General features: G+C 35.6%; 1 protein-coding gene across 1 annotated transcript in view; it reads left to right on the top strand.

Annotated features, from left to right (window-relative positions):
* WDR12 (WD repeat domain 12) overlaps positions 1-20961 on the top strand; it is a 21923-nt gene extending 962 nt beyond the window's left edge. Inside the window, exons 3-14 of the mRNA XM_077747618.1 lie at positions 4042-4136; positions 7870-7964; positions 8812-8918; positions 10015-10130; positions 10568-10722; positions 12995-13040; positions 14987-15072; positions 17029-17169; positions 17271-17376; positions 17542-17674; positions 19489-19561; positions 20374-20961. Of these exons, the coding sequence (XP_077603744.1) occupies positions 4042-4136; positions 7870-7964; positions 8812-8918; positions 10015-10130; positions 10568-10722; positions 12995-13040; positions 14987-15072; positions 17029-17169; positions 17271-17376; positions 17542-17674; positions 19489-19561; positions 20374-20451 (1231 nt within the window). The 3' untranslated portion in view covers positions 20452-20961. The remainder of the gene's footprint in view (positions 1-4041; positions 4137-7869; positions 7965-8811; positions 8919-10014; positions 10131-10567; positions 10723-12994; positions 13041-14986; positions 15073-17028; positions 17170-17270; positions 17377-17541; positions 17675-19488; positions 19562-20373) is intronic.
* The last annotated feature ends 1450 nt before the right edge of the window (positions 20962-22411 follow it).

Raw genomic sequence — 22411 nt, 5'->3', positions numbered from 1 at the left:
TTACTCTTGACCTAAGCGCGTTTTCCGATAAAGCAGAACCGATACCTGGCCGGGATTTCTCAGGAATCGACATCTGAGATCGCCGATCCTTTTTGCCTCGCTTTTAAGGCTGTATATAATTTGAACTGTGAGTGTAGAGGCATCTGAGGGTCTTCACCTTTGATTGCTGAATGAAGCACATGTAATTTTAACAATGAAGAATGGACCCGTTACAGGCTGCCTGCTAGTGGGGTTTCACAGTTTCTCAAAACACAAGTTTATTTTTTTAGGTAGATGATAGACAGTGCTTTTCCAAACCAGGCTAGAAAGTGGAGTTCTGAATGGGAGTTGGTAGAACTATTTTTTTTTTTAAATGTGTATTTATTTTGAGAGAGAGAGAGAGAGAGAATCCCAAGGAGGCCCCATGTAGTCAGTGTAAAGCCCAACGGGTTGGATCTCAGGAACCTGAGATCATGACCTGAGCAGAAATCAAGAGTTCTACCGTTAACCAAGGAGCTACCCAGGGACCCCAGTAGAACTAGTTTTTGATAAAGAGTGTAAAGTTCTTTCAGTTACAAGTTTGTGTATTCATATACATACTTATACATGTATGTGTGTGTGTGTGTATATATATATGTGCATGTTTGGATGTAGATATGAATATTTTTGCTAATGGTCCCCAGGTCAGTAGCATTTGTTTCAAACCTAATTGTATTCAATCTTGTGGTATACATTACACTATTAACTTTTCTTAGTGTCTTTCTAGCTATATTGTAAGTCTCTTGATGGTAGGGACTGTATTAATCTTCTTGAATTGATGGAGTCAACAAATGTTTGTCAAGTTCTTCTCATACTCATGATAAATAATGAATATTTGCTGTACTAACAAGTTAATGCCAGTAGTAAGCTAGATAACTCCCACTTTAATTAAAATTATGTCTTTAAATCTTTGTAGCTTTATGAGTTGACCTAGTAAATCATATTCACTGGTCTTGTATTCTTGCTTACAGTATAGGTAAATTGTATTATCAATGCACATAAGTATATATACTTAGTCTGAATATTTCTCAAGGAATGTGGTGCAATACCATGACCACTGTATTTCTATTAATTGAAGTTTTTATTGAAATAATTGTTGATTCACATGAAGTTTTAAGAAGTAATAGACCATTGTGTCTTAACTCCTGAGATAAATGGATGAACATATATATGTGTATATATGTATTTAAATTCTTCAAAAAGTTAACAAAACCTAAAAATCAAGTTCTTCCTTCTTATACATTATATAAGTAACGGTTATATATTATATATTCTTATATATTATCTAAGAACTGGTAAGTAAAATGGGGAGGATAGTTTTTTCTTGTATGTATGTAATTTACATATACATGTGTACGTGAATTATGCTGCTCTCCCCTGCCCTCTCATTTTACTGACCAAATAGTAAGTGAAAGGAAAAACCAAAAACTTTAATTCTAGGTTTTGTTGCCTTTTGGAGATCCTAAGTTACTACTTAAAAATTTTTTTAAGCATAATACATATAAATATAGCTGTAGCCTTACTACTCAAAGTATATTTTGAAGATCAGCAGCATCAAAATCACTTGGGAGGTTTTAGAAAAAGTAGAATCTCAGATTCCACCTCAGACCTACTGATTTACAATCTACATTTTAAGAAGATCTGAAGCCCCCTTTCCTAGCTCTACCCCATTGTAACAAAAAGAGATTTATTGTATCATGTCTTGATGAGCCCCTAGATTCTACCTTAACATCTTATGAAACTTCCATTCTCCACAAATATAGCCTTAGACCTTTTTTTGCTTTAGACCTTTTTTTGTAGTAACAACTTTATTGAGATATAATTCACTTAAAACAGAATTCATACTTTAAAGTCTCCGTTTCAGTGGGTTTGAGTATATTTGCAAAATTGAACAACCAAAACTGCAACTTTAGAACATTTTTTATCACCCTGATTCAGCTATTACCCCCAATCCTTTCAAACACAGCCCTAGGCAACCACTAATCTACTTTGTATCTTTGTGGATTTGTCTGTTCCACAATGGACAATTCATATAAATGGAATTATATAATTAATGTTCTTTTGTGACTGGCTTCTTTCACTTACTTAGAATGATGTTTACAAAGTCCATCCACACTGTAATATGTATCAGTACTTACTCCTTTTTAGGGCCAAATAGTATTCCATTGTATGGATATAACAGCAAATTTTGTTTGCAGTTTTAAAGTTGATGGTCGTTTAGATTGTTTCTACCTTCTGGCTGTTACAAGGAGTGGTGATGTGAACTTTTGTGTGTAAGTTTTTGTGTGGACATATATTTTCATTTCTCTTGGATATATACTTAGGGGTAGAGTTGCTAGGTCAAATGGCAATTTCATATTTAACTTTTGACAATAAAAAAAATTCGGGGGGGACACCTTGGTGGCTCAGTCGATTGAGCGGACTTTGGCTCAGGTTCATGGATTCGAGCCCCCACATCAGGCTCACTGCTGTCAGCCTGTCAGCGCAGAGCCTGCTTCAGATCCTCTGTCCCACTCTCCCTTCCCCTTCCCTGCTTGTGCTCTCCTAAAAATAAGCATTAAAAAAACCATTTTTTAAAATGTTTATTTAACTTTGAGAGACAGACTGAGACAAAGAAGGCATGACCAGGGGAGGGGCAGAGAGAGAGGGAGACACAATACAAAGCAGGCTCCAGGCTCTGAGCTGTCAGCATAGTGCCTGATGCTGAGCTCCAACTCGCAAGACCCGTGATCATGACCTGAGCTGAAGACTGGGCTACTCAGGCACCCCTTTCATATTTAACCTTTTGAAGAATTTCCAGTTTTTTTACAAAGTAGCTGTACCATTTTACATTCCCATTAGTCATGAATAAGGATTTGAATTTCTTCACATCCTCACCAATGCTTCTGACCTTTATTATAGTCATTATAGTGTGAAGTGCTATTTCATTGTGATTTGATTTGCAGATCTTTTTTTTTTTTTTAAGTTTATTTTTGAGAGAGACCAAGCACAAGTGGGGGAGGGACAGGGAAAGACAGAGACCCAGAATTCAAAGCAGGCCCCAGGCTCTGAGCTGTCAGCACAGAGCCTGACATGACATGGGGCTGGAACTCACAGTCAAATCATGACCAGAGCCAAAGTTGGATGCTTAACCAACTGAGCCACCCAGGTGTCCCTGATTTGCATATCCTTGGTGAACAATGATATTGAGCATCTTTTTTCATGTGTCTGTTGACCATTTGTGTATCTTTGCAGAAATGTCTATTTTACTACTTTGCCCATTTTTTAAATTAGGTTGTCTTTTTATTCTTGAGTTGTAAGTATACTTTATATATTCTAGATATGAGTTCCTTATCAGAAACATGATTTGCAACTGTTTTCTCCCATTTTCTCTTATAAGACTTTTCTAATTTGACCTGTGTCGTGTGTTCCTCTAATCCAGTCTCACCAGTGCTGTGAAGAATATCTAAACAAAATTTGGATGTTATTCTTTAATTAGAACTACTGCAGTGGTACCTCATTGCCTAGAGAAAGAAGTAAAAATTATTTCATGTTGTAAATAAACCACTCCATGAACATCTCTTTACCTCATCTTTGGTCACTGTCTAGAGCTAACTCACACTTTGTGGGATAGGCTGGGTAGTCAGTTTAATAACTCTCAACTATCATTTGCTACTCTTCCTGCTTCCTGCACCCCTTCTTTCTGTCTACCCCTCCCTTACCTAACAAAAAGCTTAAGAGTGATCTTGTCCATTCTTTCACACCCTGTTTTTCTATATTATTCTTTGGTTGAAATGACCTACAACTTCTTTGTCATTCTGTATATCACTTATGACATTGTTCTTAAATAGTTTTATTGTATCTTGATTACCAGACTCTGACCTTTTCTGAGAACAGAGATCATGTCCTAATTCATTTTTAACCCTATGTAACAAAATCTCTAGCATGTATTAGATACCCAGTAAATATTTGCTGAATGAATAAATGCACATATATTAAAATAATCCACAGACTTGACTTTGACATATCATTTCCTTTTTATAGATATGCAGTAGAGGATGTTCCCTTCTCAATTCCTGCAGCCTCTGAAATTGCTGACCTTAGTAACATCATCAATAAGTTGCTGGAGGCCAAAAATGGTAGGTATATATGCTCCAAGAAGTTAGGAGAGGGCGCAGTGCCACTAACTGCACTAAAATATATCATGTTTTTTATTTTCTTTTTTTAGCCTTATTTTATAATACTGAATGCATTTGTAATGGTAAAATTTATAAATTATAACATGGCTTTCCCTGCTACATGTTACTTTTTTAAATGCTTTAAAATAGAAGTTTTCTGAAAAAATATTTATTTCAGTTTAATCTGCTTTAAAAAAATTTTTTTTAATGTTTATTTATTTTTGAGAGAGAGAGAGAGAGACAGCATGAGCGGAGGAGGGGCAGAGAGAGAGAGAGGGAAACACAGAATCTGAAGCAGGCCCCAGGCTCCAAGCCGTCAGCACAGAGCCCCATGTGTGGCTTGAACCCACAAACTGTGAGATCATGACCTGAACCAAAGTTGGATGCTTAACTGACTGAGCCACCCAGGCGCCCCAGTTTAATCTCCTTTTAAGGCACTATGGAGATAAGGTGGTTGACGTTTAGGAATATGCTTTTGTTGTAATAGTTATGACACTATGGTTTTCCTGGGGAGGACTGGGATGGGTAGGCATAGAATAAGTATCTAGGTGCTTGAGCCCCATTTGCTACACTCCTACAAAGCAAAATGACAGTGTCACTATTTGAGTGTTTATTTTGTGTAATAATAGATGCCAATACTAATACTAGAATTTTTTCAAGTATTTAGAATTCATTGAAAAATTAATGGTAAAATTTTATAAACATGCAAGGGTATCAAGTAAAACGTTTAAGAGATATAAATATTAAACATATGCTATTGTTTGAAAATAAATTATTAGCCCATAAAATTCATATGAAAACGGTATGCAAAAATACTGATGAAACAAGATTGGCCAGGAGTTGATAACTGTAAAATTATGTGGCAGGTATATGAAGGTTTACTATATTATTCTCCACTTTAGCTTACGTTTGAATTTTTCTATAATCAAATGTATTTTAAAAAGGAAACCATACATAAAATAGAAGATATAAGCATGAAGATTTGAAAATAACATAAAGCATGATCTTTAAAAACAAAATTTGTAAATGAAGTCACCATTTAAAAACAAGCATATTTTTGCCCAGATATTTCTTTTGATTTTACCCTCGTTGGAGGAATGAGGAGTTGAGAATTGTAAACTAATGCCTAATATATTCCTCTTCTCTGTCTTCTAATAATCCTATAACGTTTTTGTTTGAGATGTTTTGTTTTCAATTTTTATTTTTTTGGTAATCTCTGTATCCAACTTGGGGCTTAAAGTCATGACCCTGAGAACAAGTCTCACCATCTTTCAGCTGAGCCAGCCAGGCACCCCTGACATGATGTTTATGAACAGTTTTTTGGGTTTTGGTTTTTGTTTTTTTGTGGGGTTTTTTTGGTGGCAGTGGCCAATAGTCTAAAAAGCAATTAAAGCTATTTTTCTTGATTGAGAGACATTCATATGACACTTCTCATAGGTCCTTGTCTTTACTTCATCCAGTTGATGCATAGACATTGATAAATATTTACTTTTGATTATAACACTGTCATATATTCTTGTTGGAAAAGTCTTTGAACAAAATAAGAATTATTCTTGTAATAGAATCTTTGCATTACCAGTGTCTGGGTGTTTGTTGTTACCCAAACAATTGTATAGTTTTCTAAAGCTGTAGACTGAACATGGTGGTTTTTGGGTTTTTTTTTGTATAAATCAAATAATTAAGTCATTGATTGCTCTTGAGTTGAAGATGCAAATGATTCAGATTTCAGATTTTTAAAAAGTAACAATCCAAATAATTCAATGAGAGAATTCTTTTTTCAGCTAATAAATGCAGAAAGAATAAAGAATTTTTAGCATTTTGTAACTCCAAGTGAAATAATGGGTTTAAGCAGTGATTATCAGTAGCTACTAAAACTATTTCTTGGTGAAAGGCTGACGAAGAATATTATGATGGATGGGATCAGACTGACAATATCAGAACCCAGATGTAGATTTTCACATCATAGAAAGACACACAACAAGATAATGCATTTCCTGATGTGATGTAATAGGAAGTACATAATGCTATGTATAAATATTCTTGCCAGGAAAAAAAGCTAACTTGAATTCTAATCAGTTGTTTAGGTCGGCCTGGTGTATAGGATGTATAGTTGGTAGAGGAACATTTTATAGGACACTTTGGAGATGTAATCAACCAAATCCAGAATGTAAGAAATATTAGAAGACAGATGACTCAGTTTCTTTTTTATTTAAAAAAAATTTTTTAACATTTATTTATTTTTGAAAGACAGAAAGTGAGCAGGGTAAGGGCAAAGAGAGATAGAATCCAAAGAGCCGTCAGCACAGAACCCGACACAGGGCTTGAACTCACGAGCTGTGAGATCGTGACCTGAGCCAAAGTCAGATGCTTAACCAACTGAGCCACCCAGGCGTCCCCCCACCTCCCAGTTTCTTTAACAAATGAATGACAAAGGGAAAAAAAGAGGAGGAACTGTTAAATATTAAATAAAACATATTGATCGAATATAATATGTGGACCTTGGATGCTGATTCTAAAAACCTCACTGTAGGTCACCTATCTGGCTCAGTCAGAAGGGCATGGAACTCTTCATCTGAGGGCCGAGTTCAAGCCCCACATTGGGTATAGAGATGACTTGAATAAATAAATACACCTAAAACAATAAAATAAAAATAAAAAACTCACTGTAAAGAGAAGGAAACATGAACATTGGCTATTTGATATTAAAAGGAATAATGATTAAATTTTTAATATCACTTTTTTAAGTCCTTTTATTTTAGAAATACATATTAAAGCATTTACAGATAAAAATGATAGCATTTCTTTTTTAATGTTTTTTATTCTGAAAGAGAGAGAGAGAGAGAGAGCATGAGCAGGGGAGGGTCAGAGAGAGGGACGGGGATACAGAATCTGAAGGAGGCTCCAGGCTCTGAGCTAGCTGTCAGCACAGAGCCCGACGCAAGCCTCGAACCCATGAACCATGAGATCATGACCTGAGCCAAAGTCGGATGCTTAACTGACTGAGCCACCCAGGTGCCCCCAAAATAATAACATTTCTAAGGTTTGATTTAAAATAAACCAGTAGACTGGGGTGCCTGGGTGACTCAGTGGGTTGGGTGTCAGACTTCATCTCAGGTCATGATCTCATGTTTGTGGGTTCAAGCCCCACATCGGGTTTTGTGCTCACAGCTAGCTCAGAGCCTGGAGCCTGTCTTCAGATTCTGTATCTCCCTCTCTGACCCTCCCCTGCTCGTGCTGTCTCTCTCTGACTCTCAAAAAAAAATTAAAAAAAAAATAATTAAAAAAATAATAAAACCAGCAGAGTGGTGAGAGGCGTATAGATGATTGTAAGTGAGTTGGTAATTGTCAAAGTATATGATGGGGTTGGGAATTCGTAATGTTATTTCTAGTTTTATATATATTTGGAATTTTCCATAAAGTTTTTTGAAATAGAAATAAATAAAAAATTTATATGGAAATAATAGAAACAACAGTAGTAAAAAATTATACCAACAGAACAAAGTCCTCTGTTCCTAAAAATCACATAGTGTACTGGAATAGAATACATGGCCTGATTACGCCGTGAAGAAAATCTGGAGAAACTCAGAGGCCACACTGGGATAATAGGTACCTGTTTGTTTGGGGTTTCTCATATATCTCTGCCAATGTCATTTCAGGTTCTAAGAGTGATCATTTTATTATTCATTTTCTTTAGAGTTCCACAAACATGTGGAGTTTGATTTCCTTATCAAGGGCCAGTTTCTGCGAATGCCCTTGCTCAAACACATGGAACTGGAAAACATCTCATCAGTAAGTTCATATGTTTACCTGCTCTGTTTTAAGTTAGGTATTCTCAGGTAGTGTAGGAAAACATTTAGAATCAGCCTGAATTTTTAGTAATCAAGATTTTTTTGACTAGTATTTTTTTCTAGAAATTTGAACTTCAGTTTTTGTATATTCAATTTTGAAATCCCCTCTTAGAGTATATTACTCAAGAAATGCAGATGAATGAATATGAAAATAAAACCTTCCTATTTGTGGAAGAATTATCAGAAAAGGGAATAGCAAATACATGTTTGTTACCAATAAAGGTGTACAAAATGATTGTGCACATATAAAAACTTATGGGTTTGAAAATTGTGATTTATAGTGGTTCCCCCTTCCTCTAATTTTCAAAGTTCCCTTGATATTGCTTTAATAATTTAAAATGTAATTTATAACTGCTTTTATAATTTTTAGGCAAGTATTAGAATTATAAAATGTGCATAAAATTTATCATTTAACCATTTTTAAGTGTATAATGCAGTGGCATTAAGTATATTCACAATATTATGTATGCATCACTATATCTATATAGAGGACTGTTTCATCATCCTCATTGAGTAAAACGCTTCTATAATTTTACTTTTTAAACTTTATTCTCCCTCTACCTTGCTTTTGGCATAAATTTCCCAAGGTTATTGATATTTCTTACTATTACTGTTAGCATACTGTTAGGTCAGATAAAGTTTTTTGCCTTTTGCATGGCTCCAAATTTCTGGGTCATGAAGGGGACTGACATGAAAGAGACATAATAAACTGGGGGTCCTTTATGTTTCTAATATACTATTTTGAAACTGTACTGCCTGATTGATTTCTGGTTTTTCTCTGTCACTAGGAAGAGGTTGTGGAACTAGAGTATGTGGAGAAGTACACTGCACCCCAGCCAGAGCAATGCTTGTTCCATGATGACTGGATCAGTTCAGTCAGAGGGGCAGAGGAATGGTATTGCCATTTTATTATGCCACTCCCATTAGCCTTTTTAATTGCACTGTGTGAATATTTTTCTCTGATTGACTCTGTGTTATTTGTAAAAGTAATTTTGTAATATATATATCAGTGTCCATGCCAAAGATCTTTACATTCAATTTATTCAAAAAGAAACATCTATTTTCCTTCTCAAGATGTTGTAGTGACATTTGTCTATAAGTGAATAAGTCAAGTGTCTTAAGGTATTTATTTACTTTGAGTGTGTTGCTTATAAGACCAAATATATAATTTGTTCCATAGAGGGGGGAAGAAACTTTTATAACCACAAATCTGGCCTACTACCATGAAGATGTAGATCATGCTATTTTAGGGCTAAAAAGGGCAGACTGGATTTGAGAAGATATGGATGGCTCAGAACAAATCCTTAGTGGCCTTACTTGTTGAAAAGCATCTTGAAAGTGGATCATAGTACAAACTTACATTTTTAAAAGAATATCCTCCTGGAGTTGTTACACAAGTGATGTTTTTACTGGTTTTACTTTTATTTTGGATGGTTTTACTGTTTTTCTGTTGAATGATCTTCACTGGTTAAGTACAAAGGGCAGTTAGGCTTTACAAGCAATATCTCTTGAGAGTTGTAGTGTTTACAGTAGTAATTAAAATGAAGTCTAGGTTTTTTAAATTATATTTTTATTTTTAGGAGGTCAGAAAAAGTCACATGTAAGATCTGATCTAGTGTGTTTTAAAATCTTAGTCTTGATATTAAAAACCTTTTTAAAGTATAATCTCAAGGTTTACTTTATTAGTGTTTTAGAATATAATTGATTTCAGGGGCACCTGGGTGGCTCAGTCCATTGAGCGTCCAACTTCCGCTCAGGTCATGATCTCCCAGTTTGTGAGTTTGAGCCCTGTGTCAGGCTCAGTGCTGACAACTCAAGCCTGCTTGGATTCTGTCTACCCCTCCTCCATTCACGTTCTGTCTCTCTCAAAAATAAAAATAAACATTAAAAAAGAAGGAAATATAATAGATTTCAGAATTTGAACAAGCTGCTTTTTGTATTTCATAAGATTTTATTTTATTTTTTTATTATTATTTTTTTTCTCTTCATAGGATCTTGACTGGTTCTTATGATAAGACTTCTAGGATCTGGTCCTTGGAAGGAAAGTCAATAATGACAATTGTGGGACACACAGATGTTATAAAAGATGTGGCCTGGGTGAAAAAAGGTTAGAACTCTTTGCCTGAACTGAAAGTAATCCTGAATAGGGAACTGGAAATAAGCCATCTTCAATGCTGGGGCAAAATGGGGATGGAGTAGGAAATGTCAAGTGCCCCAGTTATTGTGAAGTCTTTCAAAAATACAGTGTTGAAGAAGAAAAAGATTATGTAAGAAAATCCATAAGTGGTAGAATTCAATCCATACATTTTTAATATCATAACAGATAATGTGCACTTTCAAGTTAATACTGTATTAAACTCATATTTTATAGTATTTTTGAAAGACCATCCTTTTATACTATAAGTTACTTCTTTTTCAAAGCTGGTGCATAGCTCTTTTATCTTCTTAATGTCTTTCTCAATAAAAAAATCAATTCTTCAGTTTTAGAACATAATATATTTAAAATTTTTGTACTAATCTGTTCTTGTATACTCCTTTCTCTAGACAGTTTGTCTTGCCTACTGTTGAGTGCCTCTATGGATCAGACTATTCTCTTATGGGAGTGGAATGTAGAGAGAAACAAAGTGAAAGCCCTGCACTGCTGCAGAGGTCATGCTGGAAGTGTGGATTCTATAGCTGTTGATAGCACAGGAACTAAAGTAAGTAGCTAGTGTATTACTAGTACTTTTGAATTAGAATTTGAGCTTCTTATACAAACAGTTTTTTTCTTCATGTATTCATTGTGATTATCCTATTCAAAACAGTTGGTAATTAAAGACTATGATTTCAAACCCAAAATAAATACTCTTGCAATAAGAGAGATGTTCACTTCCTCAGTCTGGGTATGTCTGGTTACTGCAGAAATTTTAAGAAATCAGGTAAACAAGCAGTGTAACTTTCTTTAATCATAGTGATTAACATTTTCAATCTTCTAGCTACTCAGTGCTTTCATCAATTGAAAAAATCAAGTTGGTCATCTAAGCCTTAGCATACTCAGGGTTTGTGTTAATAGAGGTTGTTTTACTATTATTGCTGATTCACTCTATCGTGACAAAATGATAAAAGTTAAAAGGAAAAAAACTGGAGTACAATACACTATTGACATATGAGGGATTATAAATTNATTCCGTTGGTTGCCTGTTAATTTTCTGGGTTGTTTCCTTGGCTGTGCAGAAGCATTTGAAAGCTTCCTAAACTACATTGAGTTGTGCCTGGTTTAAGAGTGTTTCTTCAGGGCGCCTGGGTGGCTCAGTCGGTTAAGCGTCCGACTTCGGCTCAGGTCATGATCTCAGAGTCCGTGGGCTCAAGCCCCACATCGGGCTCTGTGCTGACAGCTCAAAGCCTGGAGGCTGCTTCAGATCCTGTCTCCCCCTTTCTCTCTGCCCCTCCCCCATTCGCTCTCTGTCTCTGTGTCAAAATAAAATAAAAAGTCATAAAAAATTTTTTAAAAAGAAAAGAGTGTTTTTTCAGCATTTCTTTACCAATTAGCATAACAGAGGACACTTGATGCATTCAAAGGTAAAGATTTATAATTATTCATATGGAGCCATAAAGAAGGTTTACCTGTTGTTGAGTCCAAACTTAGATGAATTAAGCAAACCCTACCCTTTTAGCTATAAGAGATAGAAACTCATCCTGAACTTTTTTCAGATGAAAAGATTGTGAGATCCAGGGTCCCTGGGTGGCTCAGTTGTTGAACATCCAACTTCAGCTCAGGTCATGAACTCATGGTTTGTGGGTTCAAGGCCTGCATTGAGCGCTGTGCTGACAGCTCAGAGCCTGGAGCCTGTTTCAGATTCCGTCTCTCTTTCCTTCTCTCTCTCTCTCTCTCTCTGCCCCTCCCCCCTCCTTACTCTGTCTCTGTCTCTCAAAATGAATAAATATTTGTGAGAGACAAAAGATTGTGAGATCCAGGAAGGAATGAACAATCACATCACTAACTGGGTGAGGATGCATTTGAGTCTTAGGAGCCAGTGGAGTTGAGCTTGAATGTGGCCAGCACACTCCTCTCTCTTCCTCATTCACCTCCCTAGTTGACGACTTATTTTTCACCTCACAATGGCTTTTTCATTTAAAAAATTTTTTTAATATTTATTTTATTTTTGAATTAAAAAATGTTTTTAATGTTTATTTTTGAAGGAGAGAAACAGAGCATGAACAGGGAAAGAGCAGAGAGAGAGGAGACACAGAATCTGAAGCAGGCTCCAGACTCTGAGCTGTCAGCACAGAGCCCATCGCGAGGCTTGAGCTTACAAGCTGTGAGATCATGACCTGAGCTGAAGTTGGATGCTTAACTGAATGAGCCACCCAGGCACCCCAATGTTTATTTTATTTTTGAGAGAGAAAGACAGTGTGAGCAGGAGAGGGGCAGAGAGAAAGGGAGACACAGAATCTGAAGCAGGCGCTAGGCCCTGAGTTGTCAGCACAGAGCCCAATGTGGGGCTTAAACCCACAAACTGTGAGGTCATGACCTAAGCTGAAGTCAAATGCTTAACCGACTGAACCACTCAGGTGCCCCCAAACTGGCTTTTTCCACATGACAATAAAACCTGGCCTTCAGTATTCCTAGGTTTCCCGTCCTTTACCATCAGCTCCTGGAAAAGATGAACTTCAACTCTCTGGAACACAGGCTTTCAAAACAAGGTCCTGAATGAAGTAGGGAGAGACCTATTGGTACTATATAGATCAGTTGACTACGTTCATCTATGCAAGCAAAGCCAGGGCACAGGGCCATGTAAGACTGGCAGCTCTTTAGTTGCCATTAGATTGTGGATACAACTTCCAGGAGACTAGAAAGCTATGCAGATGTTACCATAGTAGTAAAGGATTTCAGAACAAAGTAAAGGTTTTAAGTTCTAAATAGAAAAGTCAAGGCAAATAATATGATAGATTATATTATATACTCTTTTCTCTTTATATATATCTTTTTAGTTTTGCAGTGGCTCCTGGGACAAGATGCTAAAGATCTGGTCTACAGGTAAATATTTGTATATTTTGACTTATTAAGAATGTTTCAAGAATTCCAGTGTGAAAGAAGACTTTTTAACCCCCATTTTGATCCACAAAAATGGATCAGAGCGTTTTAGGACACAAATAAAAAGAACATATCAAGAAAAATTAGTATATTTTGTGTTTCAAAATGTGTTTCTATCTATTACCCCCTTATTTATTCAACCATGTCACTGAATTGCTGCACGCAACCCAACAACATGATTGGTGTGATGGGACATTTCTGCTTAGTTCTCAGAGTTCTCTTATTCAGGAACCTGGAAATAAACAAAAATAGCTTCTGAGTCATTTTGATACACTCCACTGTTAGAGGAATTTCTTAGTTAAAAGACGCCTGGGTGGCTCAGCTGGATAAGTGTCCGACTCTTGGTTTTGGCTGATGTCATGATCTCACGGTTTGTGAGATCGAGCCCCATGTCCATGCTGATAGCGCGGAACATGCTTGGGATTCTCTCTCCCTCTGCCTGTCCCTTGCTCATGCTCTCTCTCTCTCCCTCTCAATAAAAAATCTTAAAAAATGAAAAAGAGAGATTTCTTAGTTAAGCTAATTAAACTTCTTAAGTTTATTTATTTCCGTTGAGAGAAGTAGACAGTGGGAGTAGGGAAGGGGCAGAGAAAGAGAGCGAATCCCAATCAGGCTCCACGATGCCAGTGCAAAGCCTGATAATGGGGCTTGAGCTCACAAAACTGAGAGATCATGACCTGAGCTGAAACCAAGAGTTGGATGCTTAACCAACTGAGCCACCCAGTGCCTCTTAAAATTTTGTTTTCAGTGTAGTTAAGTGCCAAACTTAATTTTTTTACTTTGAAAACGTAGAAGGAATAATTAGAGGAGAAAGAGTTGGAGGAAGGAGGACTCTTGAAGGTGCCTTGATAAGTAGTGGGGAGAAAAAAGGGGGAAAACCCACAAATATTTAAATTATAAAGAACAGGCAGTATAGAATTATTTATTGCCTAGATAAACAGAGCAGAATTCCTATTACTTTTGAGGGAATTGCTTTATTACAATATAACACCCTAGCTACAGTTCACAAAGTAGAGTTGGGGGATCAAAAAAAGCCCAAACTGTATCAGTTAAGAAATAAAGATATGTCATTTCAGTAGATTTCTCAGTAATGCTTAAAGCAAACAGGTTTGAGGCAGAAAGGAGTTTGGATAGTTTTCCTTTTCTGGAATATTTTATTGTCTGAAATACTTTTAATTCATTGTTGCAAAAGTGAAATAGTCAAGAAGAATTAGCATGACTGGATTGTATCGCCGTTTACTGTGTTTGTTTACCTGTCATTCCCTTCTTTTTTTTTTTTTTTTAATGTTCATTTATTTTGAGAGAGAGAGACAGCATGTGTGTGCATGTGTGTGTGTGGGGAGGGTGTGGGGGTGGCGAGAGCCAGAATCCCAAGCAGGCTTCTTGCTGTCAGTGCAGAGCCCACTTGTCAGTGCAGAGCCCAGCACAGGGCTTGATTTCACAAACCATGAGATCATGACTGAGCCCAAATCAAAAGTTAGATGCCTAACTAACTGAGCCACCCAGGTGCCTTGTTATTCCCTTCTTCATAATACCAATACAATGTGGTCAGAACTCTCCCACAACTAACAGTAAGCAATTTTTTATAGATACGGTGAAGTGATGAGTATTCATAATTATGATCTTAAAGACATAGCAGGATATCAAACTGGTTAGGCTTTAGGATTTTAATGTACTCTGTTTTTTGCTTTTTCCTTTTGGAGAACTAATAACCCAGGTACTGTTTTTATATGTAAATTGCTGTTAAACAAAATAAGGAGGAATATTTATTCCCTAACCAGTTAAGGTAACATGGAGAAAACATACCCAGAAATGTAAGAATTTTTTAAGTCTGTTTGTAATTAATATTTAAATTTTTAAAACATCAAGTCTAATTCTCTGTGATACAGTTCCTACAGATGAAGATGATGAAATGGAGGAATCCACAAATCGACCGAGAAAGAAACAGAAAACGGAGCAGTTGGGACTAACAAGGGTAAGTACTTTTGAGAACTTACTATATTTGGCTGAGGTCTGTATTGACAAACGTATGACAATTTAATCTTAGCTATTTAAATTTCCCTTTTTCTTGCTTTGCTGCTTCAACTATAATTAGGCTTTCTTGCAGTAGATTTGTACATTTTTATTACAAATACTGTAGTATGCTATATTTATCTGAGTCTTTGAATGTAGTGGTATTTAGTCAGGCTTATAGATTGGTAGGTTGATTATTTAGCTATTATATTTGAACTCATAGTGCATTTTGTAGTAGAATCTTGTAATTGTTAAAGCTTGAACCCACGTTAAGTGAAACATTTTAATACCGGATTGTTTAATGATACTGTTTCATGCACTGAGGATATAATTCTTACTAGGAATGCTAATTGTATCTCCTAAATCAGTAGAAACTCAAAATTAATTTGAGTTTTGATTCTGTCATTTAACTATTAGATCCAGTTAGATCAAACTCAGAAAGTTCACCCAGATTCTTATTCTGTTTTGTTAGGAAAATATTTGTCATAATATGATTTGACCTATGTTAATACGCTTAATGAGACGGACAATACTGAATCAGGTTTAGGAAGACATGTTTTCCATTCATTTTCTAACAGCCGTAATGAATGTGCAGTAAAACACACATTTGCACGTTATTTCTTTTAGTTACCAATAACAAGATTTTTTATAAAAATGGTTGAAAAGGAGGAATAAAGTATGATCATAAATTGATTAATCAGAGTCACATAAAATGTAATAAAAAATAGCACTTAACCAGTTCCAACTGAAAGAAGTGGTTTATGATTTCTTAATACATTTAAACATGGACTGCTGAATTGCAAGAGGAATAATCTGGCAGCTACTTAATTTCCTTATCACTTAGTCTTAAGTTAAAGCTGTAAATGCCTCACCAATTGGATATTGTATAAGTGGTAATTTATTGATGCATCTCCCTGGTCAACATTTAAAGAATATCTGAGGAGAAAAAGATTTCTTGAATTAGAGAAATTAATCACTTAGAGGGTAGCTTTTCTTCCTTTCTTTCAATTGAAGTTTGACATACATATAGTGTACAGTGAGGTTTCACGAAATATATAGTCAAATAATCAGAACCCAAATAAAGCATAGAGAATTACCAGCACCCTAGAAGATTTCCTCCATTCTGCTTTGCAATCAGTAGCCTGTAAAGGTTTGAAACTTTGCTAATCTCTCATCTAATATAAGCCACTCACATTACAGATGAGGTAATAATATTTAAGGAGGTTAAATGTAACAGTTACAAACGTAGGTTAACTGTCTCCCATTTCAAAACTCTTTCCCTCTTTCACTTGTTCTTTAAGATAGACATTATACCTAGTTTGGGGATTTTAATTTGAGAAAAACATTAGAGATTTTGTAGTATTAATAAATGGACCATGGACATTATTTAAAGTTTGGACAATATAACTTAGAAGATGCTGAGGAAATCATGAGAGTAACCTATTGAGATGATATATTTACCTGGAAGAGTTGGGAAGAAATTGGTAGCAGCTAGACTCAAACCTAGATCTCTTTGACCCCACAGCCTTTTCAACTAACTTCTACATATAATATGTACATATGAAAGAGTTAACTTAGTGTTAACATTAATACTTCTCAAAATAAAAAGTAAAACAGATGGAAAAGCAGTAGAATATAGAGGAAAGACTACAAAGCTTTAAGTAATATTTGGGTTCAAACTTAAGTCCACCATGTATAAACTGTATGACCTTGAGCAAGTTATCTTTTTCAGCTTTCCTGTCTTCATCATGAAATCAAATCAGAAATGTGTTTTGGACGATTGTTGTAAGGAGGAATTCAGGCAAGATATGAAAGTTAAAGCATCTGCTGTATGGCTTCAGAAGTAAATAACTACTATTACTGTTTCAATTACTCAGAACTAAAAATGCCTTTCCTTTTGGGTATCTTTCATTTCTAGACTCCCATAGTGACCCTTTCTGGCCACAAGGAAGCAGTTTCATCAGTTCTGTGGTCAGATGCCGAAGAAATCTGCAGTGCATCTTGGGACCACACAATTAGAGTGTGGGATGTTGAGTCTGGCAGTCTTAAGTCAACTTTGGTAAGACTTAAAAATTCGGTAATTCCCTGATTAATTTTGAGATTCTAGAGATGGTCATTTCTGGCTTACCATTTAAATGTTCTTTCCTCCTTGTTTTTCAGACAGGAAATAGAGTGTTTAATTGTATCTCCTATTCTCCACTTTGTAAACGTTTAGCATCTGGAAGCACAGATAGGCATATCAGGCTGTGGGATCCCCGAACTAAAGGTGAGTTTTGTAAGTCAGTAGAGGAGAAATATGGGTAAATAATATCAGTTTATCCTCTCACTAGAAACGTGTATAAAAAAAAGAAAATTTTCTACAAATACTGTTTTGGGATCTGCCTACTTCTCTTCTAAAATTCAATAATTTTTTTTTGTTGTTGTTGTTCAGATGGTTCTTTGGTGTCGCTATCCCTAACCTCACATACAGGTTGGGTCACATCATTAAAGTGGTCTCCTACCCATGAGCAGCAGCTGATTTCAGGTTCTTTAGATAACATCGTGAAGCTGTGGGATACAAGAAGGTAAATCCTATTTATGATCTACAAAGAAAGTATTTGAAATAACTACTATATACAGAGAAAATGAAATGAATGCTGAAAAGATTATCTAAAAGCAGAAGAGTAAAAAAGTTTTATGATCTGATATAAATATTGGTGTCAAAAAGGAAAGCCAGGACCAAAGGAATTTTGTTCATGTTGATAGGGGTTTTTTCTTGCATTCTGAAAAAATTTATCTTAAACCTTAATATAAATGTGATATTATAGAAGTAGAAGGCAATGGTTTCTAAATAAATGGAACTCTAATCAAATAATAAATTATATGTTAATAGAAAATTAAGTAAAAGTACATATTAAAAATTTTTTTAATGTTTATTTTTGAAAGAGAGAGGAAGAGAGGTAGAATGTGAGCAGAGGAGGGGCAGAGAGAGGGAGACACAGAATCCGAAGCAGGCTCTAGGCTCTCAGCTGTCAGCACAGAGCCCGATGCAGGGCTCCAACTCAAGAACTACGAGATCATGACCTGAGCTGAAGTCAGGTGCCTGACTGACTGAGCTACCCAGGCACCCCTAAAAATACATATTTTTAAGATAACTAGATACTAAAGTTTTTTGTTAATAGTATGTACAGAGAACCCCCAGTGAAATGCATACACAGTGTATTTACGTATTTTTACAGGTAGAATGGAGAGGCATTAATCAAATATCTGTTTTTTATTTACCTAAGTCTGCATTTTAACATCATTATACTACCTTATGATGCATGATTTGTTAATATCTAGAAGGTTATTTACATATAGTTGGATACTTGATAAAGCAATTAGCATATAGTTTCTGATAGCAGTGCTATGAAGCAAGTAAAGCAGAGTTGAGGGACACTTCTTTAGGAATGGGTTATTCTTGAAAGTGATTTTATAGTAGTGAATTGAACAATGGGAAGGTATCAGCTATGCACAAATCATAGTAGAGGAACAGCAGATACGGTGGGGGAAATCTTGGCATGTTGGTAAAATAGCAAGAGGGTCAGTGTTGATGGAGTGGAGTTAGCAGGGAGAAGAGTGACAGGACATGAAGCAGGTAGAAGTATACTGAGCAAGACCTTAGGTGCCATGGTAAGAAATTTGGGTTTCATTTTAAGTTTAATGGGGAAGGTTTTGTGGGTTCTAAATAGGGTAGGAAGAATGGAAGCAGAGAGGTCCTGGGTTGGACTCTAGGTATATTTTGAAGACAGCTCTTTAGCAGGATTGGCTCCTGGACAGAATATGGAGATTGGAATCCAGGAGTAATGGCCATATTTTCTGCCTGCACAATTGAGCCATTAATAGTACAACCTACTGTGATGGAAAGGAATAGAGAAACAGGTTTAAGAAGGAAAATCAAGAGTTTTGTTTTGGTTGTTTTAAATTTGTAGTGTCCATGAGATAACCACATGTCAGGCAATTGGATATACATATCAAAATCAGGGGAGAAGTTTGAGCTAAAGATACAAATATGTGAGTTATCAGCATATATGTAGAAGGATGAAGGATATATAAAGCCATGATTTGAAGGTAAAAGAAAAGTAGTCAAGGAATGTGAAAATGGGCCTAATTATGAATAAATATTTATAAATAAATAGCATTTTTCTTGAATATTTATTGCAATAAATCTCTGTATTATGATAGTGGTAGGGGAAAATCAGCAGAGCCAGTCAAGTAAATACTCAGGATTTTAAGATTAACTGGTTATTGGGGCAAGGATGGTAAAGTCTGTAAAGTTTTCAGAAAAGTATATGTGATTAGTCATGTATGTTTTTTAATACATGAAATGCATATAACATGGTAATACTTTATCTTTTAGTTGTAAGGCTCCTCTCTATGATCTGGCTGCCCATGAAGACAAAGTTCTAAGTGTAGACTGGACAGACACAGGGGTAAGAATTTTTTAGTTCTTTGTTGACAAGGAAAAATAGAGACTAAATCTGGTGCTTGTATTTAGGGAGTTATTACTTTCAATATATCTGATAATTATAATTCTGTATTCTAAGATTCCCTTAATATTATTCCTAAAATCTCGCATCTCATTCAAAGAAGAAACAAATTTGTCCTTTACTGTTAGGAGTAGTAAAATTTGAAAAGTTTGAAACAGTTTTTTTCTCTAGTATTTTAATGAACTGTTTTAAGTCCATAAACTTGCTTCTTCAGACTAATTGGATCTAAGTATTTCCCACCTACAAAAAATCTAGAATAAGTCTAGACCATAAAATCTGCTTAAAGGATTACAGCTTACTTATTTTTCTGTATAAATATTAGTTTTTATTGCCTAAGAATTTTTTCCAAATAGAGGTCCTAGGGCTACTTGAGTAATTTGTAATATCCATTTATATTCAGACAGTTAATATACTTTCCTATAAAATGTAATTTTCTTAAATAGGTAAACTATATCTTCCCTCAAACTTTTAAATTTTGTTATATTTTTTAACAAATACTTCTAGAAAGTACAATAGTGTATCACACCTCAACCAAATTGAAATGCTCATTTTTAAAGTTTTAATATAGTGTATTGTAGTATTGTAGTGAAAATTGATGTAATTGGTCCATTTATAACTTTCAATGAGAGTTAACTGCTAATCCATAGTCCTTCTGTAATCAGAACCATTGGTATTTAACTATGTTTAACTATCATATGAAATAATTCTATTTACTTATATGTTTGTGGTCTTTTTTTTTCTCTCCCTTTATGCAGTTACTTCTGAGTGGAGGAGCAGACAATAAATTGTATTCCTACAGATATTCACCTACCACTTCTCATGTTGGGGCTTGAAAGTGAATGATAGATTAGACTACAGAGATTGTGTCTATAAATGAAATTGATAGAGAATCCTCAGATTACATCAATGACGGTTCAGAAAGCAGCCTCTTAAAGTTTATGGTTTCATTCTAAATAGTAGCTATCACTGTCTATTTCTTTATTTTGTATTTATTATATAGTAGTTTGTGTTGTTAAAATATAAAATGTGACCTGCCTTCTCAGCCATATGTAAACTCTTGAAACTGAGTTTTTTATTTCCTTTTAGAGGTATTGGTTTGAATTAAGATTTGCTTTCGAAATGTGGTAAAAGCATATATTAAAAATAAAGTAATTGTCCAGATTTTTATTTGGGGAAACTTAAGTATTCCTGTGTTAGCTGCTTAAGAAAAGTATCTTAAGAAAACTAATAAATTCTAATAGAGAAAAAATTAAAAATAGTCTTTGCTTTGGGTAAAATAAGTGATGTCTAATTATCATAAGATTTTGTGGGCATTCAACATTAAAACATGTAGATTCTGCCAATTAAGAGTTTGCTGAAGTATTTTAAGTGAAGTGCTTTGTATTAAAGATATGTTAGAATCCTGGGGCTCCTGGCTGGCTTGGTCAGTAGAGTGTGCAACTCTTGATCTCAGAGTGTGGACCTCAGAAGTTTGAGCCCCGTTTTGGGTCTGGAGCCTACTTTTTTTTAAAAAAAAAAAAGGTATGTCAGAATGCTTTAGAAGTTACATACATACAGGGGCGCCTGGGTGGCTCAGTCGGTTAAACGTCCAACTTCGGCTCATGTCATGATCTCATGGTTCGTGGGTTCGAGCCCCACATCGGGCTCTGTGCTGACAGCTAGCTCAGAGCCTGGAGCCTGTTTCGGATTCTGTGTCTCCCTCTCTCTGACCCTCCCCTGCTCACCTGCGCTCTCTCTCTCTCTCTCTCGGTCTCTCTCTCTCTCTCTTAGGAATAAATAAAACATTAAAAAAAAAAAAAAAAGAATCTCGCAGTTCATGAGTTCAAGCCCTGTGTCAGGTTCTGTGCTGACAGCTTGTAGGCTGGAGCCTGCTTCAGATTCTGTGACTCCCTCTCAGCCCCTCCCCTGCTCATGCTCTGTCTCTCAAAAATGAATGAACATTAAAAAAATTGTTTTTAAAAGATATTGCATACAGATTTCATGATAACCAGGAATCTTTCTCCCTAACCTATCCTCGTATGTAGGTAAGAATAGAATTTTTTAGGGGTGCCTGGGTGGCTCAGTTGGTTAAATGTCCAACTTCAGCTCAGGTCATGATCTCACGTTTTGTGGGTTCAAGCCCTGCATCAGGTTCTGTGCTGACAGCTAGCTCAGAGCCTGGAGCCTGCTTCCCATTCTGTCTCCCTCTCTGACCTTCCCCTGCTCACACTTTCTCTCTCTCTCTCAGAAATAAATAAAACATTAAAAAAATTTTAAAAAGAATAAAATTTTTAGACAAAATCTTTCAGTCAGTATTAGTTAATAAACATTCTATGTTATATATTATTAGCATTTATCTTAATATATTTATCATATACTAAATATTTAAGGTAAATGTCTTCTTAAAGTATGATTTCCATCTTTAATGGATTGGTAGGTCTCAAGCAGAGCACTACAGCCTCTAAGTAATATATGGAAAATAAGTTTGGTCTCATCACAAGACTGTAACACAGTATATCTCACAAAATGTTCCTATCAACAGGGGTCTAGGAAATAATACTTGGCTGCAATTGAGAACAAAATTAACAATGGATTAAACCAGTTAGGAGTTTAGTTCTCTCAATAAGTTGAAATCAGAGGCAGTCCAGGGCTGGGAGAGTGGTTTTGTTCTACACTCAGGGACCCATGCTCCCTCTCTCCCTAGGATATGGTCCTCATTTTCACACAAGAGCAAGAGCTACAGTTGTTAAATCATTTCTTGAAAGTGTATTTTAATGCTTAAAAAGTGAATAAAGTTAGCCAGAAAATACATAA

Source organism: Crocuta crocuta, unplaced genomic scaffold, assembly GCF_008692635.1.
Source record: "Crocuta crocuta isolate KB4526 unplaced genomic scaffold, BGI_CrCroc_1.0 scaffold159, whole genome shotgun sequence".
NCBI lineage: Eukaryota > Metazoa > Chordata > Mammalia > Carnivora > Hyaenidae > Crocuta > Crocuta crocuta.
This window is presented reverse-complemented; position numbering and strand designations above follow the sequence as displayed.